We start from the raw sequence: 22,199 nt of genomic DNA on the forward strand, positions 1-22,199 counted from the left end.
CCATCTGTAATCTTGAAATGTGTCTTATAACTTACGCGCAGCTTCTCATATTTGGGTCATCAATTCTGTCACATAAGTTGAGTCCTAGGAGGCAACAGTCTTCTGCCAAGGGTAGGAATGTCTCTTTACCCAGAGAGTACACCAGGACCCCGAGGGTTTCTAGCAATCAGAGATAAAGAGAGACATTAAAGAAAAAGGAAAAAAATAATGCAAAGGATTCACATTATATGCAATGTCATTTGTTTAAAGTGTCGCCCCTTCTACTCACCTAAACACTGAATCTGAACAGGTCTGCCTTCTTCTGTAGTCTGCATCAAGTGAACCTTTAATACTTCCATTATGGAAGCGAAATATGGGCAGAGCAATTGCTCTGCACCATTGGCTGACAAAAAAAAAAAAAAAAAGAAGTTGAAGAAAGAGTTCAAAGAAATAAGTGAGCAGCAAAAGACAAAGCCTGCTTACATCATGGGTAGTCAAAAAGTACAATTAATAAAGAATTTCCATGTTGCAGCAAATTAAGGACAATTGCAAAGAATGCATACTTACCAATGGCTCCTAGAGCACTCCCTGAAAGTTCCTTCAACCTGACACTATCGGAGCTGCTCAGCGCGCTCAGTATCCGCTCCATCAAGGTGGGAAGGTACGGCTCAATCTTACTGCCTGCATTGCAAAGCTTTGCATTAGAAATCCCATTAAACCATCTAAAAACATAATCAACTGCTTCCACCTGCACCCTCACACAAGCATGACTTAAAGGGGTTTTCTGGTTACGCAGTCACTGGCAAATGAATGATAATTAAATGTTATTAAAGTTTGCAATGTGGTTCTGCTTTGTATTTTCAACTACGACTTGTGCCTAACTTTAATTATGCTACAGCATTTGTTTCCTATCGATGCATTTGTTGCACAATGTTTTTTTGGGAAACCTCATAAAAGCTGAATGAATATTCATTAATCCCTTAGTTGTGGCCAATATGCCTTTAACTGACCTCACTAATGGACTTTAAACGCGCAGTTACATCTTTTTAAGGCGATGACTTGGCCGACTACTGATGGCTAAGAGCAGAGAAACCTCAGAGCCTGGTATTTAACTGCTTGCATGCCAAATCAATAGCAATTGCAACATGTTAGCAGATGAAAGGGGAAGGGGCTCTGTCACCCATCAGCATCCCGCGGCGCTATTGCAAATAACCAATGTCTGCCATGTAGCTCAGCCTATTATACCCTGGCTGCGGCAGAGTCTAATAAGATGCTGGCATAGGCTTAGTAAAATGCATACATAAGTAATGCAGTGTACTATCCAAGTGATCAAACGATCACAGCTTCAATCCTGCTTCAGGGACTAAAAAAAAAATAGCATTAAAAAAAAAAAGTTCAAACTGCAACTCTTCCTGCAAAAAAACAAGACCTCACATAGTTCCACGACTTTAAAAATGCAAAAAGATTATGGATCTTAGAATGCAACGATGCAGATTCAAATGTTTTTCTTAAAAAGAAAACAAAAACAAAAAAACAGGATTGTCACTAAGGGGTTAACTATATTTCTGTGAACTGTAGCTGTTCTCTGTATAGTTCCAGCTCTCACACATACAGAAAAACGTGAGCGATCTCTTACCAAGGTTCTCCACAAAGTTTTCAAGAGCGTAGTAAGCCTTAGTGAGGTGAGCCGTATGAGATGGATCCACGTTTACCAAATAGTCCATTAGTAATGGAAGCACAGAATCTGCATAACCACTGATGTCCGGCTAAGACAGACAGAGGCAAGGGGATATAATAAAAACTGTCAAGAGTAGGTACAATAATATGTAGTAAAGTAAACATCACAAGGAAAGAAAGAAAAAAAAAAAAAAAAAAACTAACAATGATAAATAAACCTTAAAATATTACCTAAAAGGCAGCCATAGGTAATACTCATTCAACCAAACTAATCTATGAAAGCGGTAATGGAAGGATATTACTGCCTCTGTAGTGCTAAAACAATTGACTTAAACTGATGGAATCTTCCACGTTATTAGAACTACTTTTTAATAAAGTTGTAAGGAGTTCTCCATAAGGCATGCAAAATACTTTAGTACAAATGTCGTTGAACACCCTGCTTGCTTGCTTTGACTTTTAGCTCACCTATGCTTTACAGTCCCTTTCTATTCTATGGCAGGGCTATTATGTATATTTTAAGGGAATTGCCAACTTTGTCCATAAAACGTATTCCAGATGGGGATTTCATGCCCCTCAAATCGCAGCAGCTCTTTTACACTGATATAAATGTAGAAGTTCTCTCCATCAAAGTCTATGAAAGCCACGTAAAGCATAGGGCAGAAGGTACTTGTACAGAACAGAGCTACAGCTTCGGAGGGGCACTGAGAGTCTCTTTGTTCTAGAAACCAGCAGTGGTCCTACCTCGTAAGAAGCTTTAAAACTAAGGAGCAGTTTGCAAGCTGCTGCTAGTTTCAAACTTTTCTCATCTGGAAATGTCTCTTCCAGTAATACCTGCTAGATGTTAGACCAGTGTGTCCAGGATGCTGCTGTCTTCACTAGAGCTCCTGTATTCTGACAGCCTCACTCCTGTGCCGATTGTTCCAACAGCCCATGAGAGATCTCTGTTCCCTTCTGCTAACACCGAATGTATGATTCTCCTCCCTCTGCAGAATGCGCTATGGGTGCTCTGCTTTCTTTCCATGTAGGCCTAACTGATCTCTTCCTTCTTCTATTGCAAACTGCCTTGTGCATGATGTTCTTCCTTTCTGCAACCCTGCATAACAACATGGATGCCCCCTGCCACCCTCAATCTGTCACTTACATTCTCCTCCACCTTCCTGCTACCTCTAAAGCCTGGCTTACACACAACTATTATCATTCAAAAGATGTATTTTGAGCGACTTTTGAGCGATAATCATTGTGTGCCTTTACAGCACAAGGTGATCGCTCAAATGTTCTCCGCATCCAGTTGTTCTCTGCTCGGAGCGCCCGGCTGTTATACAGCTGAACGCTCCGAGTGGGGTATGCAGAACACAGCTGGAGTGCTGTGTTCTTCATACCCCACCTGTGTTCAGGGAGCAGGATACAGCTGAAACAATAGTATCAGCTGTATCCCGCTGTGAACTCCTGATAAGGCTCATCGTTCTCTTTCAGCATGCTGAAAGAGAATGATCAGCGATTCCTTAACGAAAACTGCACAAGGTCAGTGCAGTTAGACACGATTATTGCTCAAAAGACGGCTTTGAGCGATTTTTGAGCGAAAATCGTTGTGTCTAAATCAGCCTTAAAGGAGATGTCTCGAGGAAGCAGTTAAATTTTTTTTTTGCCCAGTCCCCCCCATTAAACATACATTACTAATTACCCCTGTAAATGACATTTCTAGCTGGTTCGTACTTACCGTTCCAGCGTTTCAGCAACTTATAAAAGTTTCCTCAAGATGGCCGCCGGCTCTTTCCCCGTCGCTCGCTGCAGCCCGACGTGCGCGCTCCCGAGACGCCGCCAGCTGTGTCTCCATGGCAACCGGACGCATCGCAGCCGCCGACCAGACGCCCCGCAGCCGCCGACCAGACAGCAGGTAACCGGCGCTAGCCCCCGGCTCCCCAGCGCTAGACCCTCAGCCCAGGTGAAGGCCCCGGAGCCCAGCGCTAGGTTCCGGAGCCCAGCGCTAGTTCCCCCGGCCTAGCGGCAGCCCCCCCGGCCTAGCGACAGCCCCCCCCCCCCCGGCCTAGCGACAGCCCCATCGCAGCGGCAGCCCCCCCCGGCCTAGCGACAGCCCCCCCCATCGCAGCGGCAGCCCCCCCCGGCCTAGCGACAGCCCCCCCATCGCAGCGACAGCCCCCCCGGCCTAGCGACAGCCCCCCCCATCGCAGCGGCAGCCCCCCCCGGCCTAGCGACAGCCCCCCCATCGCAGCGACAGCCCCCCCGGCCTAGCGACAGCCCCCCCATCGCAGCGGCAGCCCCCCCCGGCGCAGCGACAGCCCCCCCGGCGCAGCGGCAGCCCCCCCCCCGACAAATCACTTACCTGGGAGGCTTCTCGGGGCTGCTGGGCTGGGCTGGGCTTCTCCGCTGGGCAGCTCCAGTTTCTGCACCTTCCTCTAACAGAGGATGGTGCAGAATGGCCGCTGCAGCGCGCTCCCGAGCAGTGACAGCTCGTCTGCGCATGCGCAGAAGAGCTGTAGCGGGGAGCACACTGAAGCGGCTCGTGCTGAATGGAGAAGACCGGACTGCGCAAGCGCGTCTAAAAAAGCAAGCTGCCAGCGAATTTAGACGGAACCATGGAGACGAGGACGCTAGCAACGGAGCAGGTAAGTGGAATAACTTCTGTATGGCTCATATTTAATGCACAATGTACATTACAAAGTGCATTAATATGGCCATACGGAAGTGTATAACCCCACTTGGTTTCGCGAGACCACCCCTTTAAGGGTACATTCACATGGATGAGAAGATCATGCGAGTTTTGTGCATTGCGAGATGCACAAAACTCACACGACAATAAACCCATTATTTGCAATGGATGCATTACATTGACGGTCACAGAAAAATCACAGCATGTTCTATTTTCATGGGAGTCTCGCAGAAGACTAGTACATGCAGATGTGTGGTCTCCTGCACATCATATAGACGTATTGTGAATGAACCCAAACACTGAGAAGACAGAGCCAATAGAGCCAGAGATTCTGTAAGCATGAGGATAGCAGTCCGCTAGGTGAAGGAGTTACACAAACTCCACAACAGCAGAATAGTTGGAAATCTTTAATGAAGACTATTTAGAAAGTGGTTTAATTTTGCATTTAGGAACCAACTGAATAATTAAATAACAATAAGTCCGCACAAACGTGTTCATAGCCTTTCCAAAAGTAACAAACCCATATCCATTTCTACGAATAATGGTTAAAAAACCTTTCATACTTTACCTGTAGGTGTTCAGAAAACTGTCCCAAGGCGTAGAGTGCTGCATTCCTGACTACGTGATTTTTATCTGTGATAGCCTGACACACCAACTGCAGCATGGACTGAAGATGTCTGCCAGGATAGAGACAAAAAAGGTAAGTAAAAAAAATGAAAAAAGGTTTACCATCAGTCATGCTGAACATAAGTATGGCAGACTGACATAAGCCTATGAGGATGCAGGCTATTGTGGACTTCGGGACAACTTTATTTTGCTGTAATAACTTTGGAGTGTTTCACTGAACCAAATGAGTTTTGTAGTGATATGTTGTGCTGTATTTTTATGATGTTTTATGTTTATTTATAAAAGAAACTACAACATTTACAGAAAGTTATGAAAAATTAGCAATTTTTAAAAATGTGAATTTCTCTGCTTTTACAACAAATAGTCATACAACACAAAATACTTAAAGGGGTTGTCTCGCGAAAGCAAGTGGGGGTATACACTTCTGTATGGCCATATTAATGCACTTTGTAATGTACATTGTGCATTAAATATGAGCCATACAGAAGTTATTCACTTACCTTCCCTGCGCTGGCGTCCCCGTCTCCATGGCTCTGTCTAACTTCAGCGTCTAATCGCCCGATTAGACGCGCTTGCGCAGAAGGGTCTTCTGCCTTCGGCTCGGTCTGGCACGAGCGGCGTTTTGGCTCCGCCGCCTTCTACGTGCCATCGCGTAGCCCCGCGTGCCGATTCCAGCCTCCTGATTGGCTGGAATCGGCACACGTGACGAGGCGGAGCTACGTGATGATGCGTAGAAGGGGGCGGAGCCAAAACACAGCTGCTGCCGGACAGACCCGAAGGCAGAAGACCCTTCTGCGCAAGCGCGTCTAATCGGGCGATTAGACGCTGAAATTAGACGGAGCCATGGAGACGGGGACGCCAGCTAGGGAAGGTAAGTGAATAACTTCTGTATGGCTCATATTTAATGCACGATGTATATTACAAAGTGCATTAATATGGCCATACAGAAGTGCTTAACCCCACTTGCTTTCGCGAGACAACCCCTTTAATAATTAACATATACCGTATGTCTGCTTTATGTTGGCATCATTTTTTAGTATGATTTTTTTTTTTTTAAAGACACAAGAAGACTTAACCCTTTCCAATCCAATGTCAGGCCTGTCCCAACATCATAATTTTCCTCCACAGCTCCGATGTCGGGGCAGGCCCGACACTGCAGTGCAGGAGTACATCTGCACCCGATCGTCAGACACATCGGGTGCAGATACACTCCTGCACTGGTCCTCATTGAGGACCCCCGAGGAGAAAGCAGAAAGGGTTTTTAACCCTTTCTGCCTTCTCCTTTACACATTACATAGCGCTCAATTAGCTCTATGTAATGCACGGAGATTCCGGCCGGCGATCATGTGACCGCCGTTGTCACCTGACCCCCAGCGGTCACATGAACGCCAAGCCGGGAGCCTGCACCGTGGGGGGGGCCTGCTTACCTGTCCGGCGTCTTCCACATTCTCTTTTCTGTCTCCCGGCTCGGCGATCATGTGACCGCTGGGTGCCACCTGACCCCAGCGGTCACATGATAGCTGAGTCGGGAGGCAGAGGGAGAATGCGGAAGACGCCCCCCTCCCCACGGTGCAGTGAGCACCTGCAGGGCAATGTATTTTTTCTCATCTATTCTCACCAGCTCCAATTTATTTGGAGCCGGGGAGAATGAATGAGAAACAATAATTGGATTGGAAAGGGTTAAAGGCTTAGCAGCAATTTTGTCAAATTTAAAAACAGAAATTCCAAAACCGATGATTGCTCACTGAATGGAGGGGGAAGTGCTGGAGATCTATTCTGGCCACCCACCTTCACTCACAGTAATCAGGCGGTCATTCATAGATAAACTGCCTGTTTAAACAGACCTGCAGTCTATCAGTTTTCTAAAAACCAAGTGACAACAAGTAAGATTCTCGCTCACTCGCCCTGTCGGGTCCTAGGTTTACAAGGGATGACAGTTGCCTGTAGTTGCTTGACTGCATGGATGGCAGCCATTTGCTCCATCTCTGGTAAACCCCTTAGGCCATCTGCACACGGGCAGAAATTCTGCAGCAGGATTTCCCGCAGAATTTCCGCCCGTGCCCGCCAGCATAGGTTTGCATTGCAAAACGCAATCCTATGCAGATGGACGTGATTTATCTGCGTGAAATCACACGCGGAAAACAAATCGCGGCACATTCTATTTCTGTGCGGGTCTCTCAGAAGCCCGCACAGAAACGTCACTCACTACGCGCCGGCTCCGCTCTGCGCACGCGCCAGCTGGGCGGCAGCCGGCACATCACAGAGAGGAGAAAACGCGGGAGAAGGTGAGCCGCACTGCTCACTGCAGGGGCGTGGGTTGGGTCGCAGCGGGATCCGAACCGGCCATCTGCAGGCAGCCTTAATGTAAAAATGAATAAATACAATTAATGTAGAATAAATAGATTTCTATGTTTAATCGCTAAGATTTTCTTTTCACTACATCACTAGAACTTTTAGAAATGGTTTCATTGACAATCTTCTTTGAAATTAAATCATGAAGTTCACGTGTTCAGCACTGGCCAATCAGAGAGCAAATGTAGAAAATGCAATTAGAAATACAAGTGTCTATACACGCACATATATATTTTATTATATATATATATATATATATATATATATTATATTATATATAAATAAAATACGCTTCATCACTAATTATAAAATAAGAAAGAAAAAAAAAGTTTCTTATACATACTTGTTCCGGATGTGATCTGCACAGCCCTCGCTCAATACTGCCAGGCACATAAAACCAGCTTTGCGCTCATAGGGATTTGAGCTAAGAAGACATGGCTCCATGAGTGGACTCTTGAAAGAAGGGGGGGGGGGGGGGGGGGGGAAAGAGTTGCAGGATGATTGGACATTAAAAAGCACAGAGTATCTTGTGGTTTAATATATATTACACGACTATTACAATCAAAACATCCATTAGGAATAAGGACAGGATAAGGAGTGTGTAAAATAAGAAAAAAAAAATTGTGCCAAACGCATAAGGGTTTCGGTGAGGAGTTTCAGGCAAATAGACTGGCAAATATGAACACAAAACTTAGTTTGCATCCAGGGAATAAAAACCTGTCCTGGCTATATGGTGGACACATTGAAGCAGTGAACGCTACGACACAGCTCTGAGAGCTATACACCAATAAGCCGTGGACCGGTGTCCATCACTTAGAAGAACACATTTCCTGCTCTGGAAGTCAACAATGAAAGTTCCCACTAAGTGACTGCAAAAACTGTGAGGAACTGGTACACAAGGTATACAAAAATATGAAATAACTGTTGCTTGTAGAATGCTCAGTCTGCTAAAACCTGAATACACATTTAAAGGGATTGTCCCATGAAAAACAGAGAAGACAATGCAGCCTCAGACTCAGCCGCTCCCCACATCAATGATCCTCCACATACCCAGTAGAGAGAGAGAAGCAAGTCTGAGCATGTGCGACCACCTTAGATAATTTACTGAGCTGGACAGAATAGAAATAGCAGGTGGCGCTTATCTAACATTAGTCTTGCAGTATCTGGGGATAGACATTTTTTAAATTAGTCCAAATACAAAAAATTTTTTATAATTATGAGCTAGATTTAACGAGAAGCAATATTTGTTGGATAAGCCCTTTAAATAAAAGTGAAATTATATGGGTAATAAAAAGTACATTCTTTCTAGAGGTCAAGTGTTTAGAAACATAAAAAATTGTAAGAAAACAAAATCAATGGACACAATATAGATACACCCAAGTAGGCAAAAATATTTACTTACCAACTGAGGAAACAATTTCTCAGGAGGTAGATGAAGTGCCAATATATCAATCACCTGTAATGGCAATAACACTATAATAAAAAACAGTACACTAGTAACAAGGCCTTATCCTGTAATCTACTAATCTCTGCCCTATTGAAATATTCCATTAAACTCAAATACAACTCATAATTAAATGCCGATATCATATGAAGCTTATACTAAGTATATATGCACTGGTGCAAGAAACCAGGGTACTTCCTAGTATAAATAAGCAGCATTCCACAGGTTAGCAACCATTTCCATCACCGTGAACCACGTTTTTGCTTTCTGTCTGACTGACCTGAACTGCATAGTGTTTGGGTAACTCCATCTCAGCTTCTCCTTCCAACAACTCATCCTCCTCCTCCTCATCTTCTGGGTCCAACTGCCCAGGAGGCGGCTCAGCACACATGATGGGGAAAACAGCATTGAGGATCTGAGGCAGCAGCTTTTGCTTCAAGATAGACTGAAAATGTAGACAGAAATAGGTTAAATCTGTGATTTGAGAGAGGATTTTTCTCTGAAAAGCATCATCTTTGAACATGAATATTCTGTGAGGAATATCCGACCACTGGGGAGTGCATCTGCATTCTGGAAGTTTAAGAAATGTAAGAAGTCGACATGTAAGTCAAGTACGAGGGGCTGATAAGTCTTTGGCTTTACCCAGAAAGAAACGAGATAGGAAGATGAAACTTTACATTTATTCCACATACTCTCCACTGATGCCAACACACTTCTTACATCGGTATTCCAAGTTCTGTAAACCTTGCAAAAAGAAGGATTTCGGTTGTGCCTCAAACCAGACATCCATAGCAGCCATGGCATCAGAAATGGTGTGTAATTCGGTACCCTTGAGGTGTTTTTCAGGTTTGGAAACAGATGATAGTCGGAGGGAGCTAGATCTGGTGAATAAGGTGGGTGGTCAACCAGCTGGAAGCCTAGCTCCACCAGTTTTGCCGTGGTCGCTTGTGCAGTGTGAGCGGAGGCGTTGTCTTGCAGGAACAAGATTCCTTTGCACAGCTTGCTGCGCCTTTTGGCCTTCAATTGGTCCAAAAGTTCAATGTAATACCTTGCATTGATGGTGGAACCATTTTGAAGGTAGTCCACTAGCAGCACGCCCTCCTTATCCCAGAACACAGACGCCATCACCTTAGTGGCTGATTTTTGCACCCCGAACTTCTTTGGGCGAGGAGAACCACTGTGCCTCCACTCTTTTGACTGCTCCTTGGTTTCAGGGTCATACAAATAAATCCAGGTCTCATCCATAGTGACCAATCGATCCAGGAAGTTCTTATCAGTCCGGAAACACTGACAAATGGACCGGGAAGTTTTCACTCGATGCTTTCCTGATCTGTTGTCAAACATTTGGGGACCCACTTTGCAGATAGCTTCTTCATGTTCAAATGTTCATGGATAATGACACAAACACGTTCATGAGAAATCCCCATGATGTCTGCTATTCCTTTAGCTGAAATTAGCCGATTCTCCAGTATGAGGTTGTGCACAGCATCAACGATCTCCGGAACAACAACCTCTCTCGGTCGTCCAGGACGTTCCTCATCATTGGCGCTGAAGTGGCCCATTTTAAATTTGGCAACCCAGTTCTTATCTGTAGAATATGAAGGGCATTGATCCCCCAATGTCTGCGACATATCACCATGAATATCCTTTCCTGACTTTCCTTGCAGAAACAAGAATTTTATCACTCCTCTGCTCTCATTGCTGTGAATATCGCCTTAGACTCCGCCATTTTGTTTTCCCGCGTGCCTAGATCACTGTTGCCATAAGCTACAAACACAACATTTTAAAAACATATATTATACACATAAGGCTTTCATGTGATGTAACATTCGTTACCATAGAAACAAAGAGAACACAAAGCCAAAGACTTATCAGCACCCCCTGGTATTATAAAGTGGCCTTAATAAAGGCTGTTTTTGCACAATCCCCTTATCTTAGGAAACTAATTCTTTTTCAAAAAGCGTTGGATTGTGCGAAACGAAACAGCAATTCGTTTGCTTATCGTTCGTTATTCATTTCATGCAGGCATACAAATCATTGGACAGTCGTTTGTAAGTTCTTATGTGTAACAAAAAAAAACTAACAGTTGTTTGCATTCCCTGGCACAGTCCCCTGAAAGGCCAACGATCAAGTGAACAAGCAAATGATAAAAAAAATTAAAACAAGTATCTGTGCTTGTAAATTGGTGGGATTTTAAAGCAAACAGCTGTCATTGTTCACTCATTCTGTGCAAAAGGACCATTAGAAGTGCTCGCCAATGACAAGCTGATCACAGGGTGTCCTATTGCTGGGGCTGCCAGCACCACCACAGGGCAAACAAAGCATTACACAGTGCCCACTGAATCAACTCAATGTCCATGTTCATGCTTGCTCCTCCACCTTGGCTAACAGATAAAGCTCCATAAGGTTGGACTGCTACATTAACTCAGAATTTCCTAATGGAATATTAGAAAATAACGTTACTAAGGGATCACGCACACGGGCAGATTTGATTTGTGGAATTTGCGATCAGCACCCACATGGGAGATCCGCTGTATTAGTCGCCCATAGGAAAGCGTGGAGCTTCCTCAGCTCCACGCACACATCTGTTTTTGATTTGCTGATTCCGCGTGTGGAAAAGAAATCGCAGCATGCTCCATTTTACTTCGGATTCCGCACAGATGAGTTCCACTGATCTCTATAGAAGCGAGCGATCCGCAATGCATCTGCAATTCGAATGCAGATACATTGCGGATTTGTATGCACATACCTCTCTGGTTGCTTGGAGAACAAGCAGGGAGGAGGGGGAGGCAGTCACTTTGGGCTTCTGTTTTTTTTTTTTCCAGCGTGGACGATCCGTGGTGCATCCACGTACATCTGCGCGGAAAACCGATCACATCTGCGGTCGCCAGCAAGCATTTAAAGATAATTTCCGCACTGACTGGCAGGTCTTCTGCTGAATCCGTGCATGTAAGAGGCCTAAGTCAGATAACTTTAACAGTAAATGAAGTAATAAAAACACAAAAAGATCTTCATAAAGAACGCACGTCCACTGAACATCTTAAGTGCTTACTTTTATAGCATGTAATTCCAGGAGGATACATTGCAAAACCTCAATGTAATAGCCTACAGTTCTATGACGCCTTCTGTCATTTATAGGCAGCTGGACAACAATTTTGGAATATTTTGATACAACGTGTTAGATTTCATAACATTTCATTAGGTCTATGCAGATCAGTCCCTACTCACACCTGGCGAAAAAGTTTGGTACCAGATTAGCCAGTAGAACAAAATGCTAGTGAGAGCCGTTAGATTTTACTCACACTGTGTAAGGTAACGTCTTCATAGTCAGATAAGCTTTCCATGTCATCAGAAGGTTTCATTGTTCTCACACTTCTTTCAACTGCACAGATTACTTACCCATCCAATACTTGCTTACCCCCCAACTACTACGAAATGAAATACATACAAACGTTAACCAACTCACTTTGCTTTTCAGTTTGATGAGGAAACGAATGCAGTAAAGTGACTTCACACGGAGGTTATCAGACAGCGATGTGCTTACGGCAATCTGTACGAAGAAGGAAAAAGTGACATTTAACCCATTAATGACACGGCCTATTTTGGCGTTGAGGACGCAACGATTTTTGGTAGCTTTTCATCTCCGTTTTTCAAAAGTCATAACTTTTTTATTTTTCCGTCGACACGGTCGTATAAGGGGTTCTTTTCGCGGCGAACTGTAGTTTTTATCGATGCCATTGTTGGGTACAGCGGGAGGCCGGCTCTCAGTGACAGCCGGCCTCCCGCTGTTGCAGAGCGCGAGATCTGTCATGATCTCGCGCTATCCCTATGACGTAAGGGTACGTCATTTTGCGGGAAGTACCCCGCTCCCATGATGTATCCTTACGTCACATGGAGGGAAGGGGTAAACAGATACAATTTTGTACTTATTAATGCCTCGAGGACAGGGCCTAGTTAGGTACTTGGAAGAAATATGTCAGCTCGAATATGTTAAATCTGCAGGCATGATGTTATAGAGCAGGAGGAGCCGAGCAGAGTGATATATAGTTTTATGGGGAAAGATTCAGTTTAACTTGTATTTTATTCATTTATATCTCGGCACATTCTGAGCTGAACAGTCCAGTGGGCGGAGCTATCAGAGATTGACAGCTATCCATGTGTGACTGTACATACAGATAGCTGTCAATCACTGATAGCTCCGCCCATTGGACTGTTCAGCTCAAAATGTGCAGAGATATAAGTGAATAAAATACAAGTTATACAGAATCTTTCCCCATAACACTATACATCGATCTGCTCAGCTCCTCCTGCTCTATAACATCATGCCTACAGTTTAGACAGCATGTCCCAGCTTACATTCCCTTTAAGGATTTTTGAAATCACACACGTGTCACATTGTGAGAATACCTTTTAATGCTTCTACTCATCTAAGTCATTCACAATGTTTTTGTGACACATTGTACTTTATATTAGTGGTAAATTTTAAGATATGTTTAATTTCTAATAAAAGATAACCTAGGGTAGGTACGTTCTCCATTGAACGCAAACAAGGCTAAGGGTGCATTCACACGACCGAATATCGGCTGGGTTTTCACGCCCAGACGATATATACGGCGTCTCTCTCTGCAGGGGGAGGAGGCTGGAAGAGCCGGGAGCAGTGCTCTGAGCTCCCACCCCCTCTGCACTATTTTCAATAAGGAGAGGCGGGACGGGACGGGACGGGGGGGGGGGGGGGGGTGCTGTTGGGGACTGCCTTATTCCCGGAACTTAGCCCCACCCCCGTTCCGCCTCCTCTCATTGCAAATAGTGCAGAGGGGCGGAGAGGAGGCAGAGAGGGGGCGGGAGCTCAGAGCACTGCTCCCGGCTCTTCCAACCTCCTCCCCCTGCAGAGAGAGACGCTGTATATCGGCTGGGCGTGAAAACCCAGCTGATATACGGTCGTCTGAATGCACCCTAACAGTGAATAAAAGATAGTAAAAACTGTGACAGACCTTAGGTAGATTGGTACAGGCATTGAGACAGCTAAAAAGGTCACAGCTTGGTAGGTTGCGTTCAGTGGATAAAACGTCACTTTAAATATAAGGCTCTGCGCACATCTGCATCTGAGGCTCCATTTGGAGACTCTGGAACAGATCTATCCAAAGGTCTTGGATGATATAGTGCAGCATGTCGGAGAGCATGACGGCTGCCAGATGGAAACCATCATAGTCAATGAGGTCTGTCCAGTGCCGTTTGGTTTATAAAATGGTAGGGTTGGAAGGGACCTTCAGGGTCATCTGGTCCAACCTCCTGCTCAGTGCAGGATTCACTAAATCATCTCACTCCAGGTTCCAGCTTTCTGTTTTTCCGAAGATAGGATAGAAAGGAAAATACTGCTGTGAAGATGGCGGCATTTAGAAAAATTCAATTAGGGCATGTGCATGAGTGACGTAAATGCTGGGCATTTGCCAAGCACTATTTCTGGAAGGAAAGTCAACAGCATTTGCAGTATAAACCATATGGATGATATATTAAACGAGTTGTCCACCTTCGACTGTTTTTACGGTGTCTATTTATTTGCATAATAGAAAATCATATGCTTTTCTGATCCGTAGTCTTCTTTGATCCAAGTTCTTTTTATCTTTGATACCTTTAGGGTATATTCTGGGTATTAACCCCTTCCCACTATAGGCCGTACATTTATGTCCTGCAGCATTGGGGTATGTATGCATTTCCCTCCATACAAGGTGGGCGCTGGCTGCTTTTTTTTTTTTTTTTTTTTTTTACAGCCGACGCCCAGCGGCAATAGCTGCGATAAGCCATGCAGCTGATTGGAGCTGTTAACCCTTTAAATGCCGCTGTCAATTCAGTAAGATCGCAGGGAGCCGTATGGTTGTCATGGCAGCAGGGGGCCTTCTGAAAGTTTTTGTAGTACATAATATGGTACATTAAATAGTACCATTGAATAATACAACTCGTCCCTCATACAGCGACGTCGATGGATAAATAAGGAAGTTACAAGTTTTTAAAAAAGGACGGTGGGTGGGGAAACCAAAAATGGAAAAGAAAGGGGCCGCGTCCTCAATGGGTTATGGTTAACTTGGATAAAACTCATCTGTTAGCAGGTTATCCAGCGGTGGCCTTGGTGACTCCCCATTTGGCACTATTCGAGTACTTCATAAGAAGGAGCCATTCAACCCGGAGATTCCCCTTTCCTGCTTCCCAAACGCTGCAGGAAAATGGTACCCGGCGCAGATGTGAAACCACCCTAAGGCCGCCTGCAGACGGGCGGCGAGGATTCGGCGGCGAGGATTCCTCGCCGCAGGACCCGACCCCATCGCCTGCAGGGACCAGCGCATACACACCGCGCGCCCCCGGCTGTTTGATGTGCCGGCTTGCCGGGCAGCCGGCGCATGCGCAGACCGGAGCCGGCGGCAGGCGAGTGACATATCTGTGCGGGGCCTGCACAGAAATAGTGCATGCCGTGATTTGTTTGCCGCGCGAGATTTCGCGTGGCCAAATCGCGTCCGTCTGCCTAGGATTGCGTTTGTTAGCGCAATCCTATGCAGGCTTCCAGCGGCGGAGATTCCGCGGAAAATCCCGCCGCGGAATTTCCGCTCGTGTGCAGGCGGCCTATGTCAATTACAAATTGATTGGGTATTTTTGCTTTATTACTTTTGCACAATAAAGGCATTTTTTTTGTTTTTGCAAAGCCACATCTAGAGAGTCATAATGTCTTTACATATTGCGGCCAATAGGTGTGTAACAGGGTTTTAGGTTTTTTTGCGGCAATACCCAAACTTTTTATTGGTACCATTATGGGACACAGGCAAACCACAGGGAAGAAAAAGCGGCTGTCAGCGCTCCTAGGGATATCAGACTCTGATCCAGGATAATAAATTCCTTTTTTATTTGAAACACATACAGGGATCTGAGAGCAACGCGTTTCAGTAGATACAACTACCTTTCTCAAGCTCTATCTTAGAGCTTGAGAAAGGTAGTTGTATCTACTGAAACGCGTTGCTCTCAGATCCCTGTATGTGTTTCAAATAAAAAAGGAATTTATTATCCTGGATCAGAGTCTGATATCCCTAGGAGCGCTGACAGCCGCTTTTTCTTCCCTGTGGTTTGCTTGAATTAAGCCCCGGTTACCCGGTGCAGCTTATCTGGATTGTCCGGCTGCTCTCCGACGAAGGTTGGATGGATTAAAGACTTTCTTACAAGTGGACTTGGATTGTGGTGTCAGCGAGATACCTTTTGCAAGGTATTCTCGCTGGACACCAGGTGAGTTAAACACTCTATTCTGTTTTTTTCATGTTAATAACATGATATAGTAAAAGCATCAAGGCGCCTCCTTATAATTTATCTTAATTATGGGACACAGATGACTTGTTGGGGCTTTTTACTGTATTTTGGAAGCTGGGATGAACAAATAATTTTTTTTTATTGTATTTTTCATCATATTTAAAGTATATTAATACAAAAATATGAACGCCCTTTTTGTCAGTGCGCGCTGTGTTTATTTAAATGACGACCAACTATTCTGCGCATGCTTCTGTTTGAAACACGTTTATCACCTACCTCAAGGCAGAAGTGGATAACCTCTGACAGATAGTGAACAATAACCGACACTTCATTTTCCATGAGTGCATCAAATACTTCCATCGCGTCACAGGCCTGGACCTAATAAAAAGTAATAGTAGTAAAGGAAATGATCGTCCTTGCAGACATCCAGCTGATAGGGAGTCACTAGGGCTATACTCCTAGGCAAAAACTATCCCTTTACATATTAAAAGTGGACGACCCACTTGACACATTCAGAGAGCTGAAAGCAGGAGCTAAGAAGCGTTTGCCCAGATGAAGGAAGACGGGATTGAGGGGAACAAAAAAAAAAAATGATAATAGTCAGTGGGGCCTTGGCTGCAGGTTCTCTTTAAATAAGTGCCAGATTTTTTTTTAAAAAGACACAAACTAGGCTTTGCCTCCTACATTTTCCCTGCCGCAAAGTGGAAACACGCCATGCCCCCTTGACGATCTTCATTCCATAAACTCTGACATTTATTTGTAACTTTACAGACTAGTTTCAAATCACCTGTACTCAATGGGATATAAGTATTGCACTCAGGCTTGTCTAGAATTTCTGCTGCTGCCCGGCTTTCATCTGTTTCTTATTACCAGTACCACCATTCAAGTTTTTTTCCTTACTTTATTCTCATTTTTTCTTTTTTGCTCCTTTTACTTTATTAGTATATTCCTCCTTTACCAATTTTGCATGACGTATTGTAGATAAACTCCTATGGCTTACTTCTTCCATTGTACCGTTTGAGTCAGCATAAGCCCTCACTATTTCCTTTCTGTCCCGCTTACCATAGATTTTAATAAATACATATAAAATAGAGGCAGCAATCACATCGATTAACATTTGTGGTGATGCGAGAATTCAGGCCAGTGAGCCTTAAAAAGGCTCTCTGAACTGAAGCATCACATTAAAAGACAAGTCATATCACACTTAGTGGCTTTGAAATAAATGTGCGTTACCTCAATTTGTTTATTAGCAAATTTCAATGAAAATAATTCAATCCAAGGCCTTACCTGATTAATCTGTATCAACTGTTTGATTGCTGTAACCAATTTCGGGATCAAAGGCCTCAATAGGTTCTGAATAAAATAAAAATGAAAAAAATATATTAAAAATCTGCCCATAAACACTGGAACCATGAGTAAAGAAGAATTATAATTATAGGCAAAGCCAGAGGCTTGGATCTGCCCAGTACTCACCGTTTCATTACCAACCAGCTCAGGGGCTACACATGTGACAGACTGAACAGTATAGAACAGCAAAGGTCCATTCTGAAGATCACTGAGAGTTTGGGTAAAAAGTTTGATTAAATCTGGGAAATGGGGCCGGAACATTTCAGCAGTGAGATCTACAGCACAGCGCAGAACCAGGAGACCAACCTGAAACACAGAAAGTGAAATTACCTACATTTCATATATATCTATTATTCTGATATAACAGATATTAGTACTGGTGGGCAACTGGCTGCCCACACTGCAGCTTCCAGTCCCCAGACGTTATCTAATGCTACCACCTCCTAACGCAGGAGCGGGCCGCTGTCAATGGACGACAGTACGGCTAGTATAATAAATGGGTGGCATGTTCCTGGCATCCGGAATCCATATTGAAAATCTGCAACAAATCCACCACTTCTGAACATGGCCTACAGGTATTAAATGTTTATTCTATAAATTATGAAGATGGTTCGTTCTGAGCTACACATCAGCAGAAAAGATATGTTCTTTCCTACTACACTTATGACTAATCATTATATATGCCACAATCGTCTGATCTGCGGCAGTCTGATCACTAGGAGAACAGGCTCACATTTGACTGCTCCAATCACAAGTGGGTGGGCCATTTCTCTGCTATAAACACGGGACACAAAATACAGAGTCCAGGGAAGGATTTGCAGTCCCAATAATTTAGGGGGTTGACCCAACACTGGGATAAATACTGTAGTCAGGCCAGCTAAGATAAAGCTAATTATGTTAAAAAAAAATAAAACCTACAAAAGTAATGGGTTTGTAAAACATACCTCACTTCAAAATAATAATTTTGCTCCCAATTACTATCATCACAGCCCTCCTGCCCCAAACTACTATAATATGTGGATAGCCGAATAGACACAGATTCCAAGGATATTATCATCTCTGAACTCTCTTTCACTCCCCGCAGTAAGCTGGTCAATGGTCCATGTGTTCTGTACAGTAAGGCATCCCCAGACTACTAAGCTCATAGAAATCGTACAGCAGGACTCCTAGATGTCTTATTAGTAAAAAGGGCAAGGACGATTTGCCAGCTTACTGCAGGGCAGTGAAAGAGAACTCAGAGATAATAATTACAACATTGGAACTTGTGTCTATACAACCATCGACACATTTATTATAGTATTTGAGAACCATTCTTCATGGTGACAGATTCCCTGGTGCTACAATAGTATGAAGTCTACCAAGACATTTACACTAAAGCTTGCAGTCTACGGGGACAATAACTACTAAACAACCTAGGCCAATCAGGAGAGGAAGGGTTGAGAAAACAGGACTACTGCAGCGTGCGGGCTATTAAAACCTTTAGCCATATAGTGCTCCGCCCCTCTGACCGATTGGCTGCGAGAGTGAGAAGTCCATTCCAATCAGAATGGAGGGATTACACATGCATTCTAAACTCTGGCTCTGTGATTGAGCCGTACATCTATATGGTTACATGTAACTGTTTCAATAGCACTTAATAAGCTGAAGTCTATAGAGACACACGGTACATGTGAAGAAATATGACAACTAAGACGCCATAGTGGGAAAAAACAAAGGGAAGGTTTAAAAGACATACCTGTCTCTGTTCTGGTATGTTACTGCGAGATGCCTGCAGTACAAACTGGATAAACTGTGGCCAGTGCTCCAATTTCTCGTTCCTCAGAATGACTGCGGACAGCTGTGCGATAGCGTAGCGAACTTTGTGCCTAAAGTCATTAATAAGAGGTTTAAAAAAAACGATTCTGGCAATAGGATTATATTTTACTTCTAAGCTTATCCCCCCCCCCCCACTGTACCCCTGTATATAGCGGCGCTGACAGCATGCGCCCACTCAGCTGATTGGCCAGGTTCCTGAGCAGAGGACCCCATCTTGGGGATAGGACATCAATAGTATTTGTGCCTAGAAAACCCCTGTAACTAATGTGGATTTGCGGCAAATTTAATGTGGAATCAGTTCCAAATCCGCAGTGACACACCGTGTGAACATGGCCTTTTTTTTAGCATGACATCAAAATCAGACAACACTCACACACGAGCAAAGCCTGAGCCTCCTTCCTATTTCTTACTGTGAGGGTCGCAGTGGTCCAACTGTAACCTATCACACTGATGACATCACTAAGTTACCATATTCTATTACACTTCCAATAATATATTATAAAATTTTGCTATAGAATAAGTTTTTTTTGTTACTTAAAAGAAAATCTCTTTCTTCCCATTCATTGGGGGACACAGCAAGTTCTTGTGATGTTCCAAAGAAATCCCCAGGAAAGGGCAAAAAAATGAAGTTATGCGTGGTCAGCGCACTGCCGCCTGTAGAGTCTTGACCGAGATCAGCATCATACAATGAAAAGGTATGGACTTGTTCTGGCAAAGAATGGCTCACTGTGAAATTGGCTGAGCGGGAAGACCTTGAGGGAAGAAACCAAGAGGCTCAGCAGGCCCAGTTTACCTGATTAGAGTCACACCCTGGCCCGAGTGCTGTTGAAGGGACAGGTCCAAAAATAAGAAAAAGAAAAAAAAAAAAAAAAGGACTTGGGCTGGTTGATCCAACAAGAGCGAGTTAATGTATCAAGAGTAATGTGGAGACTCTTCAGCGTTGGCCTTTCAGGATGGGGCTTTTAATAGGAGCTTATACTGATAAGACATGGCTACAACTTCCCCCTGGTGTGAAAAGCCATCATGGAGGCAAGGAGCTTTGTGAAAACCCAGGAGGCTGTTGCCAATCCAAATGGAAGGGTCACAAACTTGTATTGTGCCATCTTCCTCTCTAGAGGTAGAGTGAACAACACAGAGGTTAGGGTCACTCTTATCTCCCATCCTCAGTGGGGCAACAGGGTGACCATTTCATCCTTTAGTCCCGATGTAAATGTGAAAAGGAAAAAAATTAAATAAATGAAGACCTGCCACGCAGGAGGTCTGCCTCCTACAGACACTAAGCTAAAACGGATTTAGCTTTGCAGGAAAGGGTTTAGCTGGAAAGATGAGTCAACATTTATTTTTTTACTTAGTGTCCGCCCCCTAGAGGTGGCAGTTATACCCCGAGGTCTTGCTGTGTCCCCAGTGACACAGAAGAAAAAAAACAGTTTATAGAGCCTGCATGAACAGGTTAACACCGATAATTTCACTTACTCTGGTTCTTTTGCAATGGCTTCAAGCAACAGTGACTTCACACTGAATAAAAAGAAAATATCAGATTATAAAAAAAATATGTAATACTTTAAGAATTGGAAAATGAATACATACAAGACATTTGAAAGCAGCACAACTTGACCGTATCTATGGAACGCTTTTCCTTCCAGAAAACCAATGTTGTAGTGAGCAAAATGAGATTACCAATATAGACAACCAAAAACGATGATAAAGCATTACAAAATAAGGTTCGCCAGCTCTTTTCTGTCAAGCTTCTGCTGCTCTATCACATTGGTGAAGTTTAAGATTTAGGACAACCACCAATCCCCAGAATTAAAGGGCTACATGGAGAGCTAAACTAATTTATCATTGATGAAAGCAGTATTTCGGCAATTTAAAGTGATAGTTACTTGCTTCATAGGGCGATTACATGTGATTTTGCAATATAATGTTATAACTTGTTTACAAAGCTGCAGAGATATTCCTTTCCCTGGTCTTCCCAAGCTTAGTTCACCATAGATATCCAATCATTACGACCTGTATGCTCCGCTGCTTTACTGGTCAGGCATGCTCAGTGCCTTCACATTCTGTAATGACGACACAGTTTGTAGTCGTGAATGTGTAATCATCAGTAACTGGCAACGGGGTATTGTGGGGAATAAAGCTTTTGCACTCCCTAGCGGCCATTGTAAATAATCATAATGTGGAAATTTGAAGCTGGCTATAAAACAGCGGTGGCATAGGTTGGCAAAAAATTTTTTTAAAAGGAGGTACTGAAAATTCAGTTGGATGATTTAAATGGATATTTAGAATAATGGGGCAGTAAGTGGTAACGTTAGGAAAATTTTGCAGTGTCCAGAATACCCCTTCAAAGTTGCTAGAAATCTGGTAGAACGTTCTACACATTCTGCCTTTGACATTTTATTCCTGGGGATCGATGGTGGACCAAGATCACAGACCTCACCAGTGTGAACTCACCCTAGATGGAAATGGTGCAGAGGGGGAGGCATTCCGGCTGGCATCGTAAGAGGTAAGCTGCTGCAGATGTTCATGTTAATCTAAATAGTGCCTTAGACCCTTTTACACACAGCGATTATAAAACCAATAAATATTTTCTTAAACAAAAGCCATCTTTTGGGCGATAATCGTTGGTGTAAATGTGCGCCCATCGGGCACTTACCGTGCCCTTTTTATCCATCGCAGACTTCAGCTCCGCATGAAACCCCCATCCCTCAGGACGATAAGATAAGACGGACCGTATGCTGAGTTCTCCGCAGGCAGCGATGATAACATTCTTTATCAGCTGCTGTCCCGCTGGAGAACAAAAGCAATGTATTTAGAGAACAGACCACCGGCTGTTCTCTTAATACATGAAATGAAGTACTAACGGGCTGATTTAGCCTATTAGTATCTATGCAAAATGATCACTCAAAACTGTCAGTTTCTGATGAATTTTGAGTGATCCTCTGTGTGTGTAAATGCACCTTTACTCTTCAAAGGGAGTAACTGAGGTGTGCAGACAGAGCTAATGAA

General features: G+C 43.9%; 1 protein-coding gene across 2 annotated transcripts in view; it reads right to left on the reverse strand.

Moving 5' to 3' along the window:
- Positions 1-22,199, reverse strand: part of IPO4 (importin 4) — a 62,695-nt gene that overhangs the window by 33,123 nt on the left and 7,373 nt on the right. For both annotated transcript variants that reach the window (XM_066604036.1, XM_066604037.1), the window contains 14 exons: positions 20,667-20,708; positions 19,114-19,243; positions 17,505-17,684; positions 17,319-17,384; positions 16,308-16,409; positions 12,214-12,297; positions 9,028-9,192; positions 8,706-8,759; positions 7,647-7,756; positions 4,893-5,001; positions 1,616-1,745; positions 547-660; positions 269-382; positions 36-159 (listed from right to left, as the gene is read on the reverse strand). In XM_066604036.1, coding sequence (XP_066460133.1) covers positions 36-159; positions 269-382; positions 547-660; positions 1,616-1,745; positions 4,893-5,001; positions 7,647-7,756; positions 8,706-8,759; positions 9,028-9,192; positions 12,214-12,297; positions 16,308-16,409; positions 17,319-17,384; positions 17,505-17,684; positions 19,114-19,243; positions 20,667-20,708 — 1,524 coding nt within the window. The remainder of the gene's footprint in view (positions 1-35; positions 160-268; positions 383-546; positions 661-1,615; positions 1,746-4,892; positions 5,002-7,646; positions 7,757-8,705; positions 8,760-9,027; positions 9,193-12,213; positions 12,298-16,307; positions 16,410-17,318; positions 17,385-17,504; positions 17,685-19,113; positions 19,244-20,666; positions 20,709-22,199) is intronic.

Source organism: Eleutherodactylus coqui, chromosome 5 (assembly GCF_035609145.1).
Source record: "Eleutherodactylus coqui strain aEleCoq1 chromosome 5, aEleCoq1.hap1, whole genome shotgun sequence".
Classification (NCBI taxonomy): domain Eukaryota; kingdom Metazoa; phylum Chordata; class Amphibia; order Anura; family Eleutherodactylidae; genus Eleutherodactylus; species Eleutherodactylus coqui.